Source organism: Megalops cyprinoides, chromosome 9 (assembly GCF_013368585.1).
Source record: "Megalops cyprinoides isolate fMegCyp1 chromosome 9, fMegCyp1.pri, whole genome shotgun sequence".
Lineage (NCBI taxonomy): Eukaryota > Metazoa > Chordata > Actinopteri > Elopiformes > Megalopidae > Megalops > Megalops cyprinoides.
This window is the reverse complement of record NC_050591.1, coordinates 26418583-26443271: the sequence shown is the minus strand read 5'-3', so window position 1 is coordinate 26443271 and position 24689 is coordinate 26418583. Positions and strand designations below refer to the sequence as shown.

The following is a 24689-nucleotide window of genomic DNA, read 5'->3' as shown; positions in this document are numbered from 1 at the left end:
GGCAGGAGCCTGCATGGCACTGCATAAGCTTGCTTGACTGCGGGTGCCGTTTCAGTCTGAGCAACTCTCACTACAGTGTGAAAAGCGTTCACCTGCAACTTCGCCAGCACCTCGCTGGCTATTTTTTTTTAATTTTGGAGCCCGCTTGCATACTGCTTCAGAGGTGGCTTACTGCCGGTGATCTGTAGAGTGGATGGAGCCGGTGAATCACTTGTATTGGCATCACATATAAAACGATGCACCAAAAAAAACGATCTGCTTTACCAATTGTGCAGCTCAGAAGTTTTTCCATTTTCCCTTAGCAACCAATGCCTCCCCTTTGTTTGGTTAAAAACACACTTAATAATTTGTACAGCCTCCCACTTCTCATATCAACTGCTGTAGCACATTAAATAATCATACATCACGTTCAAAGTATCACATTGGTTTAGATTTCCCATGCGCACATTCTCAAAAAATGGTACTGGAATTGAAATATAAATCTGATATTTTAGCTCTTCTTGGAATTTTATTTTACCTTAATGAAACAATCATAGTAGTTACCCATAGTCAATTAAGTAATCCATTTCTTTCCATTGTAGCTAGCTATCTATAGCACAGAACTATGAGACAAATATGCCGTTAGGATCTTCAATGTTTGACATAAGTTAGAATAACACACAATGTCAGGCAAGCTAACAGAAACTCTGTGAACATAATAAACCATCAAATATGTTCACAAGAGTCTGATGAAAGCAAAGATGGGAAAATGTAAAAATCGAAATGGTTTGAGGACTTGAAAATGATTTCATTCATACACAAAAATATACACCCGGCATGAGATGGCTGAAGGCAAGTACAACATGAATGGCACTACACCAGCAATTTGCCAATGTTTCAGCAGCACTAGTGTCTGGGTGACAAATTGATGCCTTGACGGCGTATACTCATGCCCCTCACCTTGCGGTATTTGACGAAGTAGGCATTGATGGGGCTGCCCCAGTCTCGTCCCGCCCTCCACTCCAAGTCGTACACATCGGGCTTGTGTGTCTGCGGCGGGCTGGTTATGATAGGGGCCTCAGGAGTGGGCAGGTCACTAGTCCTCTCCACGGGTGTGTCCTGACTGTATCCCGCCTCCTCCTCGTCTGTGAATGGCTCCTCCCCCTCATCATTCTGAATTGGGTGCACTGAAGATGGAGCATCCATAGCCAGACTCACTGTGGTACTCGCCACTGGCACTGTCAATCAAGACACATCAAAGACTCGTTATTGGTCATATATTTTTTTAGGGAACAAGGTACCAGATGTGCAATGGCACCCTGCATTATGGATTGGTGTCCATAAGAGAATAATCAAATCATTTAATTTATTTGATGCCTTTTTAATAAAGACAGACAAATCATTTCTGAAAATACAGTCAATAAAAACCACATGAGATTGTTTTCCAAGAATACTGTGTTTAACTGATACTTTTCAAACATTCAGTTGCACATGCAGAAAACTAAGTTATTTTACTCAAAATCCGCAGTCTTTTTGGAACAGACTGCTGCCACCCCGCTTACTGTGAATGAAAGCAGACCCATATGTGTGTACTCTGCACACATTACCCCGGAAAGCCTGCAGAAAATCTGCCAAATATGATAAAAATCTATCGCAGTGTGATCAGTTTTATTCATGCAACTTTAACAGAAGTGGGACTATGCGTCTGTGGAACAGAAGCCAGTGAGCGGACCTGGAAAGTTTTACATTCCCAACAAGACTTTCTATTAACATAAAAAAATAAGGAAAAGCTTGAGCCACATGGCAGTACATAATAATGCTTTGTTTGTTTTTTTCATTAAAAAGAAGCTGAAGCCAGAACAGTCCACCTGGGACATTCTGCAAGCTGGGAACTATATTAGGTCTGACGTCGGTTTGGCAGTTGAGAAATGGAATTTTTCGAAGACATCGAGAAGACAGTTTGTGTGCGGCCCAGCAAAGAGTGAGAGAGACTGTGCGTGCGTCTTCTCCGTGGTGCTATAGGATAAGTGCACTATAAATGAACTTCAAAATATACACGGGTGAACGGGTGGGGAGATTAAGGCAACGGGGCACAGTGCAGGACCTGGGTCCTGTTTTGGGCTGTTTTGGTGTGCCACCGGTTTACTTTACAAAGCAAACAGCCCTTGAGATGGTAACACTAAACCAAGCCCTGGGACCATGGCCAGCTGCCACACATTCCACTCACCAGCCATTAAAATACCAGAGAGAATCAGACCCCAGAACATCCTCCACCCCCACACACTCCCCTGCTCTCTTTCGCCATCATTCTCTCTTTCTACACCCTCATTCTCACCTACAGACAAGCAAAGTGAGCAAAACAGATACGCTTACTCAGAAAGTGCAAATACTAAATCTTGAGTCAGTATAATTTGACCTGGAGATAAAGAGTTTAGAGAGACTTAAGTAATTACGCAACTGATGAAATGAGGCAAAGGTCCACATACCCACAGTGAGAACAGCCTCGGCCTGTACAGAGCCCTGTTCGTTGGAGGCCTCGCAGATGTACTTCCCAGCATGGGCCAGGGTGACAGCCTGGATGTAGAGTGAACTGCTTCCCGGCCGAGACATGGTGAGAAGGGGAGGGCTGTCACCAGGGGCCCTGGCTGCGGCCTGCTGAGGCTGGAGGAGGTGAGCGGGATGGGTGGCGATTGGGCCGGCAGTATTGTACCAACGGATGACAGGCAGAGGTTGACCACTTGCATTGCAGGATAAAGTCACAGCATCGCCTTCCTGGTACGTTCCACTTACAGGTGCTGACTGGATGACTGGCATGGAGTTCACACCTACAGGATAAAACATACACAGAGCCACACGCCATTATCACCAGTGTGATTATTCTCATTTCAGAATGTCAGCTCATTGTAATCTTACAATTCAGATGAATATACATATCAAACTTCACCAGTTGTGATTTTTTATTAATTGACCATATCTAAAACACATTTGCTCTCCAGCTTAAACACAACCAAGCATTTTATTCCAAAGTGTTTTTTTTTTTCCTAAGCAACAGGGATGGAAAGGAGCAAATGTTTGAAACGAAACATGGTATCTTTCAAGATTTGGACAGAGGGAGCATTTGGGCATTAGGGGCTGAGGGAGCTGATGTGTTAATAAATAAAAGGCAGTTGTGTATGATGTTGACAGCTGGGTGGTCTGTTCCTCATCACAGCCCTCCTCTGCTACTCCCTGCATTCCGCTGTCCGACAGCTTATCCCCGACAGCACGCACAAAGCACACACTCACAGTCAGCGCAACGCGGGCCAAGCTCCACCCACGGGCCTTCAAAACACTACGCCACCACTCAGGGGGCTTGCCAACGGACCTTTTCCTGGCGTATAAATTTAACCCTTAACTTTACACCAAATTTACACCTGAAACAGCTCACGAAAGAGTTGTATTATGAGGAAAAAAAATGAACACTGTGGAGAAAAATGTTTTTAATGTAGCTGCTAAGGAATGTACCGAGGGCCTGAGAAAGCAGTGATTTAACATTCAATCCTGAGTGCGGTTTCGATCTCCCTCCTGAGCCGAAACCTGTATTTGACTGGGCGTACCTGACTGGATCGTCAGCATGCCAGCTGACTGGGCTGATCCAATCCCGTTGTCTGCCAGGCACTGATACATTCCCTGATCCTGCAGTGTTACTCTGCCAATGCGGAGTGACGAGCCGGATATCTGGAGGCGGGGCGAAGGGGTGATCAGGGCTGAGTTGAAAAGCCAGGTGATGTTGGGGGCGGGGTTTCCATCTGCTATGCAGGTGAAGCGGACCGAGGAGCCTGAGGACACGACCTGATCCTTCAGTCCACGCGTTACTGAGGCAGGCTCTGGAAGAGGAAAAAGACAGAGTTAGAAACATACTGTCCTGGAGAAACACACAGAAACAAGGATTTGATGGTACATTGGTATATGAGTGAAGATATTAAAATACCAGCAGAATAAAGATGAATTTAACCGCACATGCACTCATCCAGGGAAAGGTAACTTACCAAGCACATTCACAGTGTAGTTTGCACTGACCAGGTCCCCTGTCTCTGTCTGGGCTGAACACTGGTAGATCCCTCTGTCACTTTTGCGCACATCAGTCAGTACGAGGTTATTGTGTAACAGTCTATGATTTAACCCTCCCACCACTTTCTCTCCATTTTTGTTCCAGTGAGCAGTAGGCGAGGGACTTCCTGATAGGACACACTCCAAGGTGATGGACTTGGACTGAATCACGTTAAGGGTCTGTGGGGTGACGGGATACAGAATCCGCACTGGGGAGGGACCATCTGAGTCTGCAGAGGGGGAGGCTGTGTAAGAGCAGTGGATGGGTTAACTTCACTGGTGAAGGACACACTGGATAAAAATATAGAAGCAGATACTAGTTTTTACCAATATAAAGAGCAACCTAATGAATTACCTGTGGAAAAGCCTGCATTCCTTTTATGATAAAACAATATATACACCTGTGATATTTTCATCTGAAATTCTCAGGCATTTAAAATTGTTGTGTAAATTAAAGTTGGGAAAGGACAACAATTGAGTATCAAACTAATAAACCTTCATTTGTGAAGGGGAGGAGTTCTGGTGTGTCACGGTCAAATGCATCCTGACTCACGTTTGATGGTAAGTTTTGTTCCATGGGCCTCTACCCGTGTCTCTCGGGTGATGGGGTTATAGGCTCCACATTTATACATCCCCTGGTGCTTGGGGGAAACGGACGCAATCTGAAGGTTTCCAGATGGAAGAATTAAATATTCGCCTGTGAAAAATGAATAAGGCAGGAAAAGGCAGTCATTGCTTAATTCAGCCTTTAATTATTTATCAGACCAGCTTTTGAAGCATTTAAATCTGATCTCTATCCAGTTATGGCTCACATGAAGCTACATTTTAAACTGTCTTTGGTTACAGACCACTAGTGAGCAGTGTGTGTATGAAGCAGACAGGCAGTAGGTTACCTGTAGATTGCTCCAGCCACTCCCCTCGTACCCGCAGCCGAGGCAAGGCAGGGGGGTTACTGTGGGGCAGCTGGCACTGGATCAGTGCGGTACTGCCTTCCTCCACAGTCATCGAGCGTCGGTGTGATTCAGCAAACTCTGCAATATCTGTAAGGTGTGAGATAGGTTAACTCTCTAAAGAATATAGAGTGAAGGGCATCAAATCATGCAAGTATCAGCACACTGCATTATTTTTTTGACTTTGTTGCACCATATGCTTTTGCCACATTACTGCAGAGGCTGTATTAGGCAGTATGATTGTATTAACTAGCAGAGGCTCATGCTAGTTAATACAATCATACTGCCTAATGCAATCAAACTATCATTAATCAATCTAAAAGAGTTCAAATGCTTTTCAGAGTAGTGTACACAGCACAGCTCCTTCCCCTAAAGTGGCCCTCTAAATGTCACAGGAAGCCCACAGGCTCATTAAGGACATTGTTGCAGAAATGTCTGGCAATCTGCTTGACCTCCCTCACCCCCCACCACTCCACTACTGGCAGTTCAGGCAACACATACTGCTGAGTGTCACAAACTGAACACACAGCTGTCTGCTTCTCAAGGGGACAGATCCTGCTTTCCTCTCCAGATTTTGAAATGGGATCAGCAGTGTGGTGTAATGGTAAGGAGCAGGGTTTGTAACCAAAAGGTTGCTGGTTCAGTCCCCTGCTAGGGTACTGCTGCTGTACCCTTGGGCAAGGTACTTTATCTACAATTGCCTCAGTAAATATCCAGCTGTAAAATTGTAACCTACTGTATGCGTGTGGCTCAAGATAAGAGCATTTGCTAAATGACAATAACGTAATGTCATGTAATGGAATGTGTTGGACTACTGACATAGGCTTTCTGCTGAGCGTTAATGACCATGCACACGACACTGTGCATGACGAAGGGGTGTTTCCAAATACCTGCGACGGTGACCCTCACGAGGCGGCTGGCGATGGCGCCGGTGTCCGAGTGTGCCACGCACTGGTATACCCCTGTCTGTTCAGGCTGAAGGGAAGGGAGGGTGAGCGAGCCAGGCCTCAGCCGAACGCCGGGCATTGCTGCAGTGTCCAGCGGCAGGCCCCTGAAGCGCCAGGACAGCCGCGCTGAGGAGGGCGGGCGCAGGGAACAGCGCAGGTGGACCGTGCCCCCCTGCCTCTGTACGGCAGAGAGGGGCTCCGAAAGGAAGGACAGGGACGCATCTGTGGGGGGGGGACAGGGGGACAGGTGGTCAGTCCTCTGCCAGTTTCAGCCTTCATCACCAGCATTATCATTTCATCACGGACCCATTCATGTTATTCTAATAAAGGTGCTTTCCCTAAATCCCACACCCCCTGCACCAACCCCCCCCCCCCCCCCCCCAACACTTACATGAGCAGCTGATGAGCAAGGCCTGGCAGAGACACAGGATGGTGGGCAATACCCTCAGGCCGGTGTCCATTGTGCACCCTCACCCCCGCTGGCTGTCCCAGGGCCCTGCACGCACCCCCTCCACCCAGACACCTGTCAAACACACGGAAAACACCGCATCAGAGCAGGCTCTCGGAAGCACACGTCATTACATCAAAAAGGAAAGTAGTGCACACGTTAACCTTTGGTAGGCTGTGAATGACAGTAAGCAAAAACACAGAAAAAATGTCTTGATACAAAGGAATCCAGCTTACACCAATATAATGTGTCCTTCTACCCTGACTTCTAAGATGTAAATTTAACCACTTCTCATCCACCTATTTATAGGTTCCTTTACAGGAACACCAGGTCAAAGAAATGACACCTACACAAGTGCCCAACACATTCAGTACTCAGCTACACGGCACTGCAATAGACACACTCCTCCGACTCATTCAGGCAGAAAACTGTCGCCTCCAAACAGGCCTTCTCTACCCGGATTGGAATTCTCTCCCCCTTTTGGTCTGACGCCATCCCATGGCTCCTCATCTCGCTGACAGACCAAGTGTGGAGAGCGTGTCCCTCTCCGTTGTCCCCTCTCTTAATATCACTCTCCTGTCACAGTGCGCTGCCTCCTCACAGACTCACCCTAGCCTGACGCACTGCCACAGAGACGCAGCGAGGGACAAGAGGGACAGAAAAAGAAGTGGAAGGAACGTAATTAGGAACATTCCTCTTTCCTTTTGAAGCCCTCCATCCCCCCCCCCCCCCCTTCCTTCTTGCAACCACCTTTTTTTTTTTTTTTTTTGATCAATAATCCGGTCAGGGCTTTGATCAGGGGTTCCTGGTTTGTAACCGTGGTTTTGAGCTTGAGACCAGGGGACAATGGCCATCCAGCTGGGATATTCACCACCGCCCTCAGCCGGAGGTCGGACCTGTCCTGACATGGGGGTGGGGGCACGGTCTCAAATGAATGCAATGATGTCTGGGAGGGTTCGCTAGAGCTGAACAAGCCTGTGGCTCTCCCCCGATGGCCCAACTTTCCACCCTGACTCATATAAAGCTCATCCATCCTGGTGCTTAATATGTCCTGTGCAGATGGTAACAGGAAGAAAAAAACATCTGCAACAGCCTTTAAAGTTTTGTTTACCAGTGTATCTCTGCATCTGTGCCCGCGTTGTGGAACAGTAGTCTGTTTTTATCATTAGTATCTGTTTTCCCACTTTAACAACACAAATCTTACCACAGATTGTCTCCACCTGAGTGAGTAATGTGGCTCTATACACTTTCACCAGAAATGAACCACCGGGTATAGGTAGTAAAACCACTTGTATGTATGCCTTTTACACTGATAACAATCCAAAAAAATATTGGGCTGGTTTATAGTTCTAAGTAGTACCTATGATTTGGTTTGGAATTATGTCTTCCTTGTGAAGTAAGGCTAAATTATATTTCACTACACAGGGGGAAACTGGAGGTGCTGTGGCTTTCCTAATGTATTTTGTTACTCTGCTTAAAGCTGGGACAGATGCTTCCCTCAATACCCCGCCCCCAAACCCCGGCACCCCCACGCCCCTTCCTCCTTCGAACCCCTGCGCAGCCACGGAGGAAGACAGAGGAAGAAACACAGGAAATAATAAACTCTCTCAGGTCCCCGCTAACGCCCCCTCTCACCCAGAGGTCAGAGGTCAGCAGAAAGCACAGAGCCCGGGTGAGCCAGCGGGTGTCTGGCTGCCCTGGACCAGCCCCCAGAGGTCAGCCATGCCTCTCAGTGCTGGGGGGAGGTGGGATGTGAAACAGTCGCAACTCTGCTAGCCACAGAAACGGGCACACACACACAAACATACAGGTGCACCGCCCTGTCAAAAACTAAAGCTCACATCTCTGGAGTGGGGCAACTTACTTTCTTATTATATCTTTTAAAAAATGTTCCAAAACATGCAAAAAAAAAAAAAAAAAAACCACACATGCACAAAATCAGGTAGTGAATAGTGAATAGTGAATAAAGTGCATAGCAATCAATTGTTCCAAGTCTGTTTTTTTAATGGTGCTTGTGATGTAGACATGAACTGTATTGTGTATTTATGTTGCCATACTTGTATTGTATCATCTGTTAGTTGGCATGGACCATCTCTGTTACCACTGTAAAGAACGCATGATGCAGCTGGTGAGAACTGGCCAAGTTAAGGTAAGATGGAGAGGATATTTTACACGTCTGTAAGGAGGGCGTCTATGTCCATGTGTCCGTAAACGTGTGTGTGTGTGTGTGCGTGTGTCACTGTCCCAGAACCTTCCGGGCACGAATCGGCCTCATCAGCCATCTCCGCACCCATGGATTGTCTCAGACCCCCCAACTCTCCTGTGTGTGTGTGTGTGTCTGTGGGCGTGGATGTGCGCACACATGCGATGATCTCTCCATTTGTACACTTTCCCTGTACTTACCTGCCAGCTCCAGGCCCCACTCTGAGCAGGGACCGATCAAACCTTCAACTCTGAGCAGAATGTATCTAATTCCCCCGCAAGTACCAACAGGCCCACTCCACTGTCCTCGTCCCATCATCCCATCAACTATCTCCCTTTCTCAGAAAAATAATAATATATAATTACAATAATAATAACAGCACAATAAAAACACGCAGCAAAGACAGGCAAGCTGGCATGCTCTGTAAAGGAAATCAAAGCCTCCTGCTCCTTTTAACCATTTCTGCTCCCAGGGAACTGTTTTCGGCGACTTGCTGCCGGGCTCAGCGTAAGGAGAGGCTCTGTTTGACAGAGCTCCAACTTATCTCGCCAGCAAATCTGGCAAAAAGAGGAAACAGAGGGCATCATTCCTGGGTCTTATCTGCTGCTTTTCTTTTGACATCCGCCACCATGAAACCCCCCCCCCCCCCCCCCCCCAAGGGGAGACAGACACTGTGGGGATATCTTGTATCCCTCATCAGTGTATGTATCCTGATGCAGGCTGGGACGATAGCTGAGACGGCAGGGTCCGTTTCCTCAACAACGGATACGAGACAAGACCTGCAACGCCTTAACACGCTCAGTACAGGGAAGTCCCTTTGGGTATCAAGAATCTCTCTAGCAAACGGTGCACTGGGAAGTAATACGGGGTGGCAAATAGTTGGTCCACAGCCAGTTGAGGGAATACAGGCGAGGTCTGGCTCAGATCCAAATGTTTGTTAGTATAATGCACCCACCCTTCTATAGACAGAGAGATAAAGGAGATATGAGTATTCAGGTGAAAAGACCCAGACAGGTACAGACCAAAGGAAAAAATACGAATGTGGCTTTCACTGCAGCTACATTTACCTCGATCACTAGTTGGCGAGGCTGGCTGAAGCCTATAAAAATATCATCTGAGGCTTGCTTGTGTGATGCCCAATCCCCAGCCTATGGCCACTGAGGTACAGAGCGGCCTGCAGCCCTTTTCCACAAGGCGGCTGAGAGAATAAAGCAGTGACGTGTCAGCACACATCAAGCCTCATCAAGCCGCAGCCAGCCTGTCCCCTCTCCACCCGCCCCGGGGGCGACCAGACTTCGCTGCCTGGAAAAAGCGGCCCCTGTCCCAGACAGTCCGCAGAGAAGAGACCCATTCTCCCTTTGCGCTCTCCAGTTACTCTCCGCTTTTGCACTCACATTGTGATGAGTGGGCATTCTCAACAAAGAGGCAGAGATTTACACATGGGCCTGCAGCCGGCCTGAAACTAAACCGCATGCTGAGCAACACACAGAGCCTGCATTCTGAGGCAAATGCACAAATAACAGAAAAAGAGGTTAATAAACATTGAAAAAAAAAAACTAGGAGCTGTAACAAGCAAAGAGGAAAATTAACTTTGTTTTTTTCCACTTGACAAGTTGAAAGTTTGCAAAGTTGGGGGGCGGGGGCGACGGTGGAGAAACTCCCGTGCGCTCGCTGTGGGAACGAGAGGGGAGCCGGTTTCTCACTCCCGCTCTCTGCGCTCTCATTGTGAAGCCGACCGGCTGCCCCAGGGCTGGGATTTCAGACAGACGGATGCACTGTCCCCCTGCTCCGCCGTTCCCACTGTCCCGTCCAAGCATGCCGTTTCCCACAAAACCAGGTCCCTGGTTACTGAGGTGTGTGATGACAGCGGGGGGATGAGGGGGTGGGGGGCATATTGCTCTTCGCTGAATGCCAATCCAAAGTGCAACACAAGACTCAACTGCTGAGTTACTGCGAATGCTGCCAGTGTCATCAATTTAGCTAAAGTGCAAGAGGGCTCAGCAGCTATGACATGGGGGAAAACAAATGGCAAAAGCCCCTGGCTTGGATGGGGTGAGCGGGGTGAACACCTGCCCCACTCAAGACCTGTTTATGGAGCTCTGCTTCAAGGGCAACCCACCACACACTCTAACTCTCTCAGATCCCTGTCATAACCAAGCACAGATAATGACAATGTAACAATACATCAAAAAACCAGAGAGGGTGAAGAGTAAAACAGCGCACAGCTAGTAGAGATGTATCACAAAGGACCTGACACATTCGTTCAAGGTGAGGAATGAACAGCAGACTCCACGCCCAGCCCTAGCCCTGGGGAACAAAATCCGAAATTTCAACAAGTGGTGCAACTAAAGATGGTGTTCTATCTATAACATGTCCCAGGAGAATCTTTACCAAGAAGTGACTGCAGCCAGAATGAAAGAACGGGGGGGAAAGCCAATGCATGAAGGAACACAGATAGAAAGACCAAAAGAGAACAGAGCAGAGGAAGTGAGGGTGAAAGATAAGAAAGGAGAGAGAATGAGAAAGCGAGTAAGAGAGAGAGAGAGAGAGAGAGTAGAGTGCACCGAGGGCCACTCCTGGGCCAGCCCGGATCCACATGCTGTACCCCGACCTGTCTGCACTCGCCCCCGGATCCCACTGACAGATGATCTGCGGCACAGAGACATTCCAGAGAGTCTCTGTCGAGGGAAGAAGGGGGGAAAAAGGAGCGAATCGCGTGGAGGTAAACACTCGCCAGTTTCAGCTCACTTCCCCTGCTTCTGCCAGACAGAGTCAAGATGATACTGTGCGAACTTTGCCATGTCGCCATTTGCAATCCACCAGGCTCCCGAACGATACAGCTCGCAGCACTGATGTGTGACCTGTCAAAACCACTGAGAGATCCCACACAGAGAGGGGCACGGATGGGCTGTTTATGAGCCAATACAAGTCTGAGTGAGTGCAGCTTTAAGTGCAGCCTTGAGCCATGGAGCACAGACTAATGAGTGGAAACACAGTCTTTGGACGGAGATGGTTCTCTCTGATTAAACAGAGAGGCATTTAAGGGAGAGGCCCAATTTGGAACATGCTATGAGACAGGAGTTGGGAAAAAAGAGAAATCTTTTCTCCAATAACGGGAACTTAGAAGGGAATGAACCTTCCTAAATGAGAGCAGACTACATCGATCAAAGAACTTCAAGGTCAATATAACGCCTTTGGGGGTTTCTGCTTCCGGCTAACAACAGTTCTGTGAACACGGGCCTTTTGACTGAAATTGCATTGCGTAGTTTGTGTGAGGGTGACTGCTGGAGGAGAAGACCTTCAGTGAGGAATATAGTGAAGCTCAAAGACAATGGCAAGTTTTGAAATGGGGTAGAGGACCCATGGATCAGACAGTCACATCCTACAAAGCACTGTTTACTAAGGAGGGGGGCTGCCCCCCCCCCCCCCCCCCGACCAACCTCCCAAGTGCCAGGGCTGCGACCTGGGAGACAACTCCAGCCCGAGGCCTTATTGGCCCAATACTCAGCACTGAGACCATGAGAGGGTGGGAGGGAGGAGGGGGGTGGCAGTAAAGTAAATAAGAACCATCTTAATTGGAATTTTTTTTTTTTTTTATAATGTCTTGTTTTCTTGGGAATGTTGCAGGGGGGGAGGGGAGGTACGGGGGGTGTGTGCATTTCCCAAGGATCTGAACAGCAGGATTAACTACAGGAGAGATATTCAATGGAGTCTTGGACACTGCCTTCAGAGTATGAATGTGGTTCCCTGGTTGTCACCAGTGCGCAAGACCACCTCTTGCTTAAAGCCTGCTGCCAAAGTTACCAGCCCCAGTTTCACTGTGATGCTTTCTCTCCACACTTATGGCTGATTTCGCAACCATAGTGAACCGTAAAAAAACCTGTGGTAAGCATCAGACCATTCTGATATAAATGGAAATTCCAGAGGAAGACCAGATTGCCCAGAGAGTGTTGGTATATCGATATACAACATACACCATCTGCATCTGATGCATTGCCTGTGCAAGACTGGATCCTCTGTAGCACAGGCAGGATTATGGACAGACAGGCAGGAGGAGGTTTGACAAGTTGCATTCCGCAGCTTGAACCAAAGAAGCCATTGAAAAACAGCAGAACAAGCCACCACTGAAAGCCGACTTATTTCAGCATCTGACCAAAAGCCGTTCAGGAATCCCCCAGCATACAAGCCTCCACAAATTTGCAGATCCATCATTATTCCTGCACATCAGTGAGAAGTGAGTCCATGGGCCACATTGATCAACAGCTGGCTCCAGCACTGGGATTCCACTCCACCATTACTCTCCTCAAGCCTGCTCTCCCTCCCCACTCCACACAAACCCCCTCTGCCCAGGCCTCCTGGATTCCATCACTCCCCACATCACCACGGCAACCTCGCCAGACCCACAGACAACAGTTGCTGCTCATTCTCCTACAGATAGCTTTCTGGCTCAGGCCCCAGCTAAAACATATATATTAATAATGCCTGTTAAACATTTAGAAAGAAAAAAATTAAAATGACAACAGCTTCAAAACAGATATTGCAAGAAGCACGCACACATGAACTCTCACCAACATTCAAGCATAAAGGCAGACAGAGCAGATTCCTAAATTGGATCACTTTCAAAATATGCCTTGTGCTTTTCCCTACCATGGCACACTGACATACCACACACACACACCTTCCTTGGTAGCAGTTGCTATGCATTGAGGTTCTAGAACCAAAACAGCATATCATTGTACATCAGCTGATAAAAACGGTTCAATTCAAACTGTACAATTATGGACAGTGTGAGCTCTGGAGAGCGGTTATGACATTAGAAATAGATCTCTCCCCACTGGATTTCTGGCAAACAACCACAGGGCTACAGAGTCACAAACAGGAGAGTGAACAGACACATCACACACACACACACACACACACATAAAATATGCCTAACCCAGACTCACTGTTGCCAAAGGTTGGTTTTCGTCCTATGTCATATTAGCATAAAAAGAGGCCAGGTAATGTGAAGAGTGCAGTAACATTAGAGCAAAATGTCATTTTTAAAAAGTATCAGAAGCTACACAGATGATATTTTACCCTTATAGCTCACGTCACATTTTCTGTGAATAAGTGGACAAAAATAAAACACAAGCAGCTGGACTTCTCCACAGAGAAAGCACAAATTCACTGCCACGTGTGTGTGCATACAAACACATGCACATAAATATACTTGGGAAAACAGAGGCCTTGAACAAGTGCATTCATCTTATGCTTGTCTAAATGTTTATTTGGCAGGCCTGGTAACTGCTACATACCACAGGCACTTGTTGTGGAGCACTGAACAATTCACAAAACAAACTGGTCTAACAGTGGGAGATAGTTCAGGCCTAAATGACTAATTCCAGGCCCTTAAAATAATTATACAAACACACTCCAGCTTTCTCTGTGGGTTCTGTACTTACAGTAACATTGCAGATATGAGTGGACACATTGCAGTCTACAGCACTTATGCCATTGCTATTCAATACAAATTACTGGAATAATAATATAATAATAACTCATCAGAAAAGGGCTTGGCCACCGGCTGCACGGTCACTATGTCCATATCTGTTACTGGGCTAAGCACTGCCATCTCTACTCTACAAGGGGACTTCACTTCTTTCCAGCTCCTTTTCACAACAGGTCAAAAGTGCACTGAGTGGACATCCTTGAACTTGGGCAGACTCGGGTTTCTTGTAAACCTAACCTTCCGTGCATCAATCAGAGCTACTCTCCCTGCTTTCGCATACACAGGTCAATGGGATGGCAATAAATGGCTTTCTGCAAATGAGGAAATGATTCATTTCGCATCTCCCTCAGTCTCTTCACAAGTCACTTCACAGTGCTTTCTGCATGACAGGTCACTTTGCTTTCTCAGGGGATGCATCTGTCTGCACTTGGTGTTCCCCCGCTTTTCAAATATTAAAATTCCAGACTTTTTTCCAGACTTTCATGGACATAACCTACATTTTACATACTCTTCAAGGACTTGAAATAAATTTCTTTTTCCAGACTTTTCCTGTGTGAGGACTCCTTGCATGGAGGCCTCTGTGGCTCATGTACTCATAGTACTTCCAACCACTCCATCCACTATCACCTTGTATGATTGGAGGGCAGATCAGGGTTTGCCACCATGTCCTTTTCACACAGGTGTGAAAACTTGTTTTGTGGCACAGTAGGCACAAAAAACCTGAAGATGTGCAAGGTGGTCTCAGACTGGCTTAACAAGCTGCAGTGTGTTTCCTTTTCGAAGTTCATTGTTCAGTGGAAGCTACCATCCACTTTTCAGGATGGTAACCTGAAATTTTCAAACATATATAAAATACAACGGAACAATCATTAGTGTCAGGTTCAGAGCCATACTCACTAAACAGTCACAACAATCCATTTTCTTCAGTTAATTCAAATGTTACTTTGAATAACAAACAGACCAAAGAAAATTTTGAACAGTCAGATGCATAGTACCTTCTTCTGCAATGCCATATCTGCCTTGAGTGAACCATTTCCTGTACCACTGTATTTGCTTGGTGTCAATGCTGAAGACAAAACCCAGCTCGCTTGCAAAAAAAAAAAAAATCACATATACACTTCAGCAAATGAACCAGAAATCCACTTTAAGGAAAACCACCCATCTACCGAACTGCCAGCCAGACAAGAGCCACAGACAGTTTTTTAACTGAAGATAGGCTTGCTGATTCATATGGGTTCTGAGAGGCCAAGGTCAGATGTGACTTATTGATAAATCCCTAGGAATATAAATCTGCAGTTACTCACTGCTTTGAAGAACTGATATGATTACTTTAAGGTCTGCACTGTAGTAATAAGCAGACTCAGTCTCTTCCTCAAACATGAAACAGAAATTCATCTCATAAACAGGATAACACAAAGCCCCCCCTCTCCCCCAATTCAGAAACATTCCAGAACTACACTTTTCATGGGAGCTGCACATATTCATTGATGAGACCAAATCTTCCCTCAAACTGAGACTTTGCTGTCTAGTTAATGCTGTGGTCAAATGAGGACAGTCAGTGAGAATAAGGGAAAAAGTGGGAAACAAATGTAATAAATAAAACCCCGCCACAACTTCCTGAGGTATTTTTGTTCTATTTTTCTCAAAGTTCCCAACTAAAGTGTTTTAAGCACTTTAAAAACATAGTCACAAAAGCCAAAAATAACAAAAGCCATTTTGGTTTCCTGTTTATTTTCAGCAAATATATTTCAATACAGTGTACAATACTTTTTCAGTTTAAGCATTTTCAGTGTCATAGTGCTATGGCTTAAACTGATTTTTTTTTTTCAATGAACAGCAGATTAAAAGAAACAAAGTATAAATATTCCAGATAGTTTAACTGCATATGACTACACAAAAATGGCTGGAAAGTACACCTTTCAGAAATAAGGAACAAGAGTGCTTTTTATTCGCAAAAAGACACAAGCCTCCCCTGATGTTTGAATCTCTATCTGGAGCAGGAGTTTAGCCACACCTCCCGCATTCAGTGGCACAGAGTGAAACATCTGTTTCCACTGCTTCTAAACTGTTTGTTTGTTTTAACAATTTTGCCCCGGTGGTTTCCATTTCATTTCTTAATCTTTTGAAAGGCATTATCCAATGCTGGGTGCTCAAGGTTAAGAAATAATTCCAAACCAAACGTTGACTTCTGTTCAGACGTGCTATACGTTCTTGCTGCAGCTTATTGCTGACATATTTGACATAGAACATGCAGTGAGTGTGGGCATAATACTCTGTCTGTCAGCTCAGTTTTTGTTTTCCATTGCAATAATATCATAAACAACACATGTCTAAGCAGCATAATGACAGACCTACACCTGTTTGTGAAATGTTGAAAATAAAAGGTACAAGGTAACTTTTAAAAGCAGGTTTTTTTCCACCTTAACATGTATACACAATACTGCCTTAGCTGAACTAATCCAAGTCATTTTTTCTTCCCTGTTTGTAGCGTTTTGGACTGTGGCTTTTTAGGACACGGATGGAGCATGCCTGCTTTGAAGATTTTTTTTCTTTATGCCAACTGCAGATCTGTATCTTTTACTCTTACTCCCAATGTTTGACTGTAGGGTGTATTATTGTTATGGTACATGTTGTCCTTAACTTTGAGTAAATAACTTAAGCAAGTGTTTCTTTTTTCCACTCTTACACCCTGTCACAACAGCCTCTAAAATTAATGGAGAGTATTGCATAAGAATCCAAAATATGTGCCATTTACCTAAATTTGTTAAAGTTAAGGACAAAGCAATATATCAGTAAATGCCTACCTACGTTTACATACAAAATATTAAAGTGTTATTTTGATTTCATGTCTGTTGTTTCTCAATAGTGAACATAAAAATGGTTCAGATGTCAGAGTCAGAAAGACTTGAACTGTACCTATGTCTTGGAAACATGGAACATGAGAGAAGATTAAATAGAGAAAATAAATTAATATCAAGAAACTGTATGCTATAGCCGGTGTAAGAATTAGCACAAAGACAAATATTTAAAATGATTATATATGCTACACATTTGACAATTTGTCAAAATCCATTACTTCCATCTTCATGTAAAAGAAATACACTAGTTTATATGAATATGCTTCTCAAGGGCACTATGTTGTAATTACAGGTCAATCACCTGAACCTATAGACATTGAAAGGAGTCTGTGCTATTTGTAAATGGCTTTGATATAAAATGAAAAGAAAATGAAATAAAATTGACTTGCCTTGAGTCTCTGCTTTGTGCTGTTCAGACTGCTTCCTAATGCTATTATGCCTAATGCCACTTTCATTCAAATCACAAATCGGTATGAATGTAAAAGGAAATATTTTCAATCCATGTCAAAAAACACCAACAAGAATATTTTTAATATCAAATTTTAAGGACGGCAAAGCCCTACGTCAACTAAGAGCTGCAGATCGTATGGAAACAAAAAAGAAACAAAAAGTCCTACTTTGCGCAAACCTAGTACATTTAGTTGCATGGACCCAGTCAGCACCTCAGAGCTGTTGCTAAAAGAAAAGGAAGGACATTCTGGTGCTCCTTATCTTCCAATCTGTTCATCCTGAGAGGAGAGGCCAAACCCTGTCAAATGCTTCAGCTGGCACAGGCAAAATGTCAACACACTTGGGGAGTATGACTGTAGGTGGACTAGTCTTCCAGTATTTTTTTTTTTTTAAATATTCCAGAGAAATGCTTTCTTGTAATATCACCTGACAGTGTCAATGCACATTTAACAGCTACACATTTGGTGACAAACTTACCACTCAAGCACAGTGTTCTATACACTACCTTTCATTCCCTCTCTGATAGGCTATCTGAGTGGGTCTGGCATTTCCTTACATTGATCAATTCAGTTTCCAGTGACTTACAAAGGTGCATCTCTACTTCAACGCAGGTGATACAAGTTGATCATTTTTAAGTAGCCTTAGTCTCATTGCCCAGGCTGAGACAGGGCTATCCTGTCTGAAAGGGGTGTGAGGAACCTGCATGCATCTTAAAGAACCACGTTCAGAAAAAAAATACTGTGTGGGCAAGTGGCTACGAGTATCAAAGTGCATGACTGTAAACCAAAGGCATCATCTATTCCACTAGCATGCTGTAGGATGGGGAGGAAACATTCTCAAGACGATTGCCTTTGGTCTCATAAGGAGAAGAAAGCCACGCGCCTCATTTTCCCCTTATTATTGGAGCAGTTGCCAACACTGAACTTGCTTGTCTTTTCCCATTCACATCCTGTGTGAGGGCGGTGTGTATTGACGGTTACCACTACCACATTACCCGAACCTCAAGGATTCTTCAGCTGCCATCCCAGGGGCACTGAGAATGCCTCTGAACTTTGGAAATCTGTCCACACAAGGGAAGAACAAGGACATGACCAATAACTCTGAAACCAAAGTGCTATACCAATAGCTATAGTTGAATAGCCTCATTGCTCTGAAGGTAGAACCATCAGTCAAAGATTTCAGACATTTGTCAAAGGTCAGCTAAACTTCCCTTGCACACATCACCTTTTCTAACTGAAGATTTTTCCCCAGCATCATTAAAAAGCAATTAATCATACTCTTAATAGTGGTGATGTTTTTGGCAGGGAGGTAAGGCAGCCAAATGAAAGGTTTTCACTAAATCCCCATTGAGGGGAGCTGGGGGAGGGAGGGGGGGTGATTTTGCCATCACCTTACTCTCATGCTGCAAATAGAATTCCAATAAAAATTTACAAGGAGCATGAGAAGCAAGTGGGGCCTCTTGGCGTCTCGTTGGCAAACATTACTACTGCAGTGTAATATTTTACAACGGAGGAGCTGCATCAGGGTTGAGGATTACCATAAGTGCAATGTAAACATGTTCTTGACAATACTGCTAACCTTCACAGTGAGTATGTGCTAGTAAAAGAATAGCTACTAACTTCTTATGAAGGGCCAACTAGATAAGCACAACCCAATCACAATACAAATTCCTGCATCTGGATGCTTAAAAGGCAGCTGAAGTGAACAGCTGTTTTCTTTACCCCCACGGCACGTGAGCACATGCGCAAAACGAGGGGTAGAAGAGATTTTGCGTATTCTGAGCTGTCTTCTTTTGCCTTTTCTTTAATTCTTCAATATGTTAAAATGGTGTGCTGTGGCCAACAGCTGACCCTTTCAAAGCAATAATCCCGAAGGTCACGGGCCAAACCCAAATAAACTACCAAACCACATTGTAATTAAACTGTTATATTCACTTTCATCCCGTCCCGGCCAGGGATGAGGTTAGCTGCCTCACATCTGCGTAGCAGAGGATCCCGGCCAAGGAGGAGTCCCAAAATATACCGGCGGCAAGCCCACACTCTCACTCTCATATTCAACAACACAAATTACTTTTCTGACAGCACTTACACATGCATGCATTGACGCATATTAACAGACTACTGCGCACATATTAAACTTGTAAACTGGAACTCTCATCAATTTTTATTTTAATTGTAGGGTTCTTCCAGTTATATCATGTGCATTTTTTATTTGCGGATTGCGAATTTTATTTCACAAAAAAAATCCAGGCAAAATGTTTGCAGACTAAGGCTTGGATAGCAATTCCTCTGCAAAAAAAATCATAATTGAGTGTAGGTCACAAGTACAGGCCTAATAACCCTGTGTCAGAATAAGCAATAGCCTATTGTGTGCACATAGGCCTACATCATTACATGTGCTCACATCAAATTGCTCCGCTTTACATACTTCTCCCAACGGCCACATGTGTTTACAATTAGCCTGGCTGGCCTAATCGGCCAAACATTAGTATAGCACACTTAATGGTGCAGCCTGTATAAGTGCTGGCACGTTAACGATTAATTCAGGGACAAATATCAAATGTAGAGCCTCTGAGAAAGAGTCCCCCACTTTCAGAAAAGAAGAAACTTTATCCTGGAGCAATCATTACTTGATATTCAATTAAATGAGATATTGTGAAACCTTCCTTCAAATATCTCTCTAGTCAGTCGAATCATTTTCGTTATCAGAAATAGATTTCTGCATGTATTCACTGATTCAAGTCAGTTACTTTTCCCTGAACATCTCAATTGATGGCGAATTTCGAAATCCTGACAACAACGTGAATGAAGGCAAGTCTTCTCTGATCCTGGCTTAAGCTGGTTAAGTCTGGAAGGCAAACGTCAAGCAGTTTGAAACTAATCGGGAATGTACTCTTGTCCCGCACTGACTAAACGACGCTCGAGTAACTGCTTGAACTTGAAAGTGTTTTATTTTGAGGCATTCATCTGTGTCCCACTGGCTTGATGTCATGCATTTGGTGTAATGTATTCAGGACTTTGTTCTTTATAACTTAAGTCTTCCGTATTCGGAAAGCAACCCCTATGTAACAATAGTCGCTTTGAAGCACTACTGAGATGGGGGCTAGATCACCTAAAAGCGTCTCGGCAAAATAAAAAATAGAAATTGACTGACTGAAACAGACTGCTCTAGGGGAAAAAAATAAACTCCAGCCATGTCTTGTAATTGTACCATGACTGTGTAAGGCTGTTCAAACTTGATTTTTTACCTCAAACTGCTTTAACATTTAATGAAATGTCGGTCAAATGTATGTGAGCAGTCTAGATCAACAGCTTCAGTCAAGGAGTAAAGTCAAACAGATGATGGCCAATCCTAGTCTTTATGCATGCAGACACTCAAACACGCACGCACGCACGCACGCACGCACGCACACAAAGATGTTAAAATATATGCCTTTTTAGTGGTGGACTAGAATAAGCACAACAGACCTCATTTCTGGGAAACTGAAGCACTAAAAACAGAATGAGGGGAAAAAAAAACAAAATCACCCTTGTCATTAAGAATATTCTCATGATTGGCTTAATTGCCTTGACTCTTTCCTGAATGCAAGAAGGTGAAACCCAACTTCCAAAGCAGCTAACTTTACAGAATCCACATACTGACACCATATATTCAGTAATCAAAAGTCAAAATTTGGCTTTAGCCCATAGCAATACCCCACATATACACTGCAAAATCACGGGAACCTAGTTCAAAACTATTGCAACATGGTCTACATTTTTAGAATATCTGAGACATATCACTGCCAGCTACTTTAGAAATGTGTATAGACATAAATACAAACAAAAACCAGTCTGTCTTTAACATCACGCTGTATTTACCCTAGACAATCTGTACATAGCTGGCTGGATGGACATGTGTAAATCTACTGCCATAAAATACAGAATCAATAAAATTATTGTTTATGAAAACCGCCTTGGTTTTAGGAAACCCTTCATGGCTGGCCATTCATTTGACTGTTTACTTTAAAATCATCACTGTATCAGACATTTCAGAGGAGGCTTCCAAGAGAAGGCAACAGATGACAGTGTTCAGGCCGTTTTATGTGTGGTTATGTGGCTTATTTCTGGCTGGTTCAAAAATAAGAGCACATTAAATGTTTACTCAACAGGCCCTTCCCAGTCTCTTTATATCTTTACATTAAAAAAAAAGATTTTCTGGGAGAAAACTGTATTTTTAAATGGCTAAATAAACTTTGTAATTAACAAATTGCACAATCCCGAATTACACAATACACTTTAACAACAAACAAAGAAATGTATAAATACCTTTATTAATTTACAGGTAAGACCATGACAAGACAGATGGCAAAAAAGTGCTTTTTCTCCACATACAGGTTTATGTGGTATAAATATGTGCTAAATATGTGCTAGACTTCCAGCCTTTTGGTTCAGAGGAAGCTTTTCATCTTCAACAGCGAGCCTAGTTTTCAAAACTTGAAAAAAGTTACTAAATTGAGACAACTTAATAGCAAAGTAACTAGAAACAGGCACACCCTGTCATAAGCTTAATATATTCATGATTCGTGAAGTTTAAGTTATATGTTTTAAGCCCATTAAATGATGGTGGTGGTACCTGAGCAACATGCTTAAAGATCAGAGAACAAAACAGGATTAGTATAAGTATGCGAGGGTTGTCCACACAGTGGTTTTTTGAGTGTTAAGTCTGCAGTGTCTGTTGGGACACACTGGGACAGACAAAAGCTTCTCACGTGCTGTGTACATCTTTTCAACCTTTTCTAAAGGAAAAACAATAACAGCTAGTAACTACCATTGATGTGTGTGAAATATATATTGAAAGGCTGAAATTCTGATTATAGTAACAGCTGCTCAGACGACAACAAACTTATTATTATTATTATTATTATACTCTCTTGTACAAATTCAGTACACTGGATTTGTGTACTGACAACAACATAATACTGACAACAATATCCCTTCATTTTTCAGAGGGTGTGCCTTGCTGTATTGATAAGTGCGTGAGATGAAGCCAAATGCATTGGAAAATCAAAATAGTTTGATTCAATAAATTAGTGCACTTAACAATTAAAGTCACTTCAATGTTTTAACTTGATGGCAGAATGAATAATAGGATTTAAAAGAGGTTACACTAACAATACGCCCGCTTCCAAGGCTGTAAGACATTGTAAGTAGTTGGATTTGATTTATCCGGTTATCCAATAAAATGAAAACCAAATGAGTGAAACTGGATTACTGGAGTGCCATAGATAGATAGGTACATTCTTTATTCATCCCCTTGGCAAAATCCCTGTTTATGTTTATTTGTTCATTGTTTTATAGATTATATGTAATATGTTTGCATAGTCCTTGACTGTGATTCCACAGATCTCCAAACTACAAATTCATAAGATATGACCTAAATATTCCAATATTTCCGATTCTATTCTCCTCTTGTTTTGATAGTCACACCAGAAGGCCTGTGCGCGGACAAGAGAACTTCTCTGATTTAAAAGAACAAAAAATACGTAACTCTTCGACAGTTTCCACTTAGCCTACAGGTCATTTAATTTTCCTTCGAAGTAGTCTGTATTCTTTGTATTTCACTTCATTATTAAAATAAACAGTTGGGGTTGTCACAACAACAAACTACTGCTTCAATTTAAGCGTAGTAACACAAAAGCGCACCTATTAGAGCAGCCCTACTTCTGATCAAAGTATAAGCTTCTAGTGGCATTACGAGCTGCCGCGTTTTTTCCCCTAAGAGATGCTCTTACAGCCATAAAATAAATTTAAATTCTTTGAATATTCTGTGTCACATCAAAAGACATGACGTAAATGATACAATTATGCAATTCATTCACGCATGCACGTGTGCGACAGCGACATGAAAACCTTTTTTTATTATTTTAGTTTTTAGTTTTAGATTTTATGTTGTTTGTTTTTTTGTTTTGTTTGATTTCGTGTCTGTTTTGAATTAAAGTGAGAAAAAACGCTAACGGTTTTAGGCCAGTGGTGTACATGTGTATCCTTTCATCAATTCCATATTATTAGTCTCATAACAGAGTAAATGTATGCATGTTTACTACATATTAAACTGACATTAAATACAGCATGTCAAGTCAACTGCCAACATGAGATCAAAAGGGTTATTAGCTGACGCATGTCATTTTCAGTGAAAAAAAAACAAAAAGCAAGCATCCACTTCGTTCTGAAACTCAATAAGAGAGTGTCAGCTGTTTAAATGATAAATATTTGAAATTTCTAAGTATAGAAAAGTTGGTTTCGCTGCGGGCTCGTGCGACCCCTCTTCCACTAAAACGCAGCGTATGAACCGCGTGCGCAGTGTTCAGTTTCTATAGACACCGTTTTCACTGAAATTCATCACAAATGTAATGTACAAAATGCTCATTGCAAATGTGAATGCCTAGACATACTGCTCTTCACCAGGTAATTGCAATTCCTGATTCAAAAACACAAACACCACCTCCCCGAAATTCCAAATCAACGTTGCTCTCTCGTGACTTTCTCGGCGCAGTCCGTACATTTATCTCCCCCCTTCCCGTCCTTACCTCTCTCACAGGAGGGTACGAGCTTCGGCCAGCCGGATGAACTAGATGGAAAACGCATTCTTATAGCTGCAAATCCGTACAGGGCCCTCCATTAGACACGGGCGTTAAAGTACGGTGAAAATTGATTAAAAAGAACAAAGAAACGTCAAACTATTTTCTGCCCGTCGGTCCGCAGGTCTAAACTATGAAGTAGGTTGGGAACGCTGTAGCAGAAGTGCGAGCTCATACGGACGCAAGTAAATCTGATATTCCGACTGAGTGCGAACAAGAGAGACAGTACTCCCTCTCCAACTTTCTCCCTCTCTCGCTCGCTTACTCACTCACTACAACTGTCTCAAACACACACGCACACATACACACACACACACACACACACATCCTTGAAGCAAGTATCGAATTGCTCAGCAAATCATGGCAGCAGCTCGAAGCCCGATCGTCAAAGCAGGAATGTTCCTGCCCCACAGCCCAATACGTTGGGAGCGTAAAAGGGGGAGAGAGGGGAGGAGGAAGGGGTAGCCTTGATGCCGGTGTGTGACAAACCTTACCAACAACGCCCGAAAAACGGGCAAAGTCCGCATACCACACTTCTCAGGGTATTGCAGTAGTATACGAAACATCAGCGTTGACTTCAGTCAGATATGGGCATGAAATCGTATTAACTAGACAAATTAAATCGCTTGACTAGTTGGAAGTGTAATTTGACAGG

General features: G+C 43.8%; 1 protein-coding gene across 3 annotated transcripts in view; it reads right to left on the bottom strand.

Moving 5' to 3' along the window:
* cdon (cell adhesion associated, oncogene regulated) overlaps positions 1 to 24409 on the bottom strand; it is a 33838-nt gene extending 9429 nt beyond the window's left edge. For 2 of the 3 annotated variants that reach the window (XM_036537336.1, XM_036537337.1), the window contains exons 1-9: positions 23984 to 24409; positions 6357 to 6488; positions 5909 to 6187; positions 4962 to 5108; positions 4622 to 4765; positions 4008 to 4313; positions 3576 to 3845; positions 2466 to 2804; positions 940 to 1217 (exon numbers count right to left, since the gene is read on the bottom strand). In XM_036537336.1, the coding sequence (XP_036393229.1) occupies positions 940 to 1217; positions 2466 to 2804; positions 3576 to 3845; positions 4008 to 4313; positions 4622 to 4765; positions 4962 to 5108; positions 5909 to 6187; positions 6357 to 6426 (1833 nt within the window). In that variant the 5' untranslated portion in view covers positions 6427 to 6488; positions 23984 to 24409. The remainder of the gene's footprint in view (positions 1 to 939; positions 1218 to 2465; positions 2805 to 3575; positions 3846 to 4007; positions 4314 to 4621; positions 4766 to 4961; positions 5109 to 5908; positions 6188 to 6356; positions 6489 to 23983) is intronic. The other variant, XM_036537338.1, reaches the window with a different exon arrangement.
* Between the last annotated feature and the right edge of the window lie 280 nt (positions 24410 to 24689).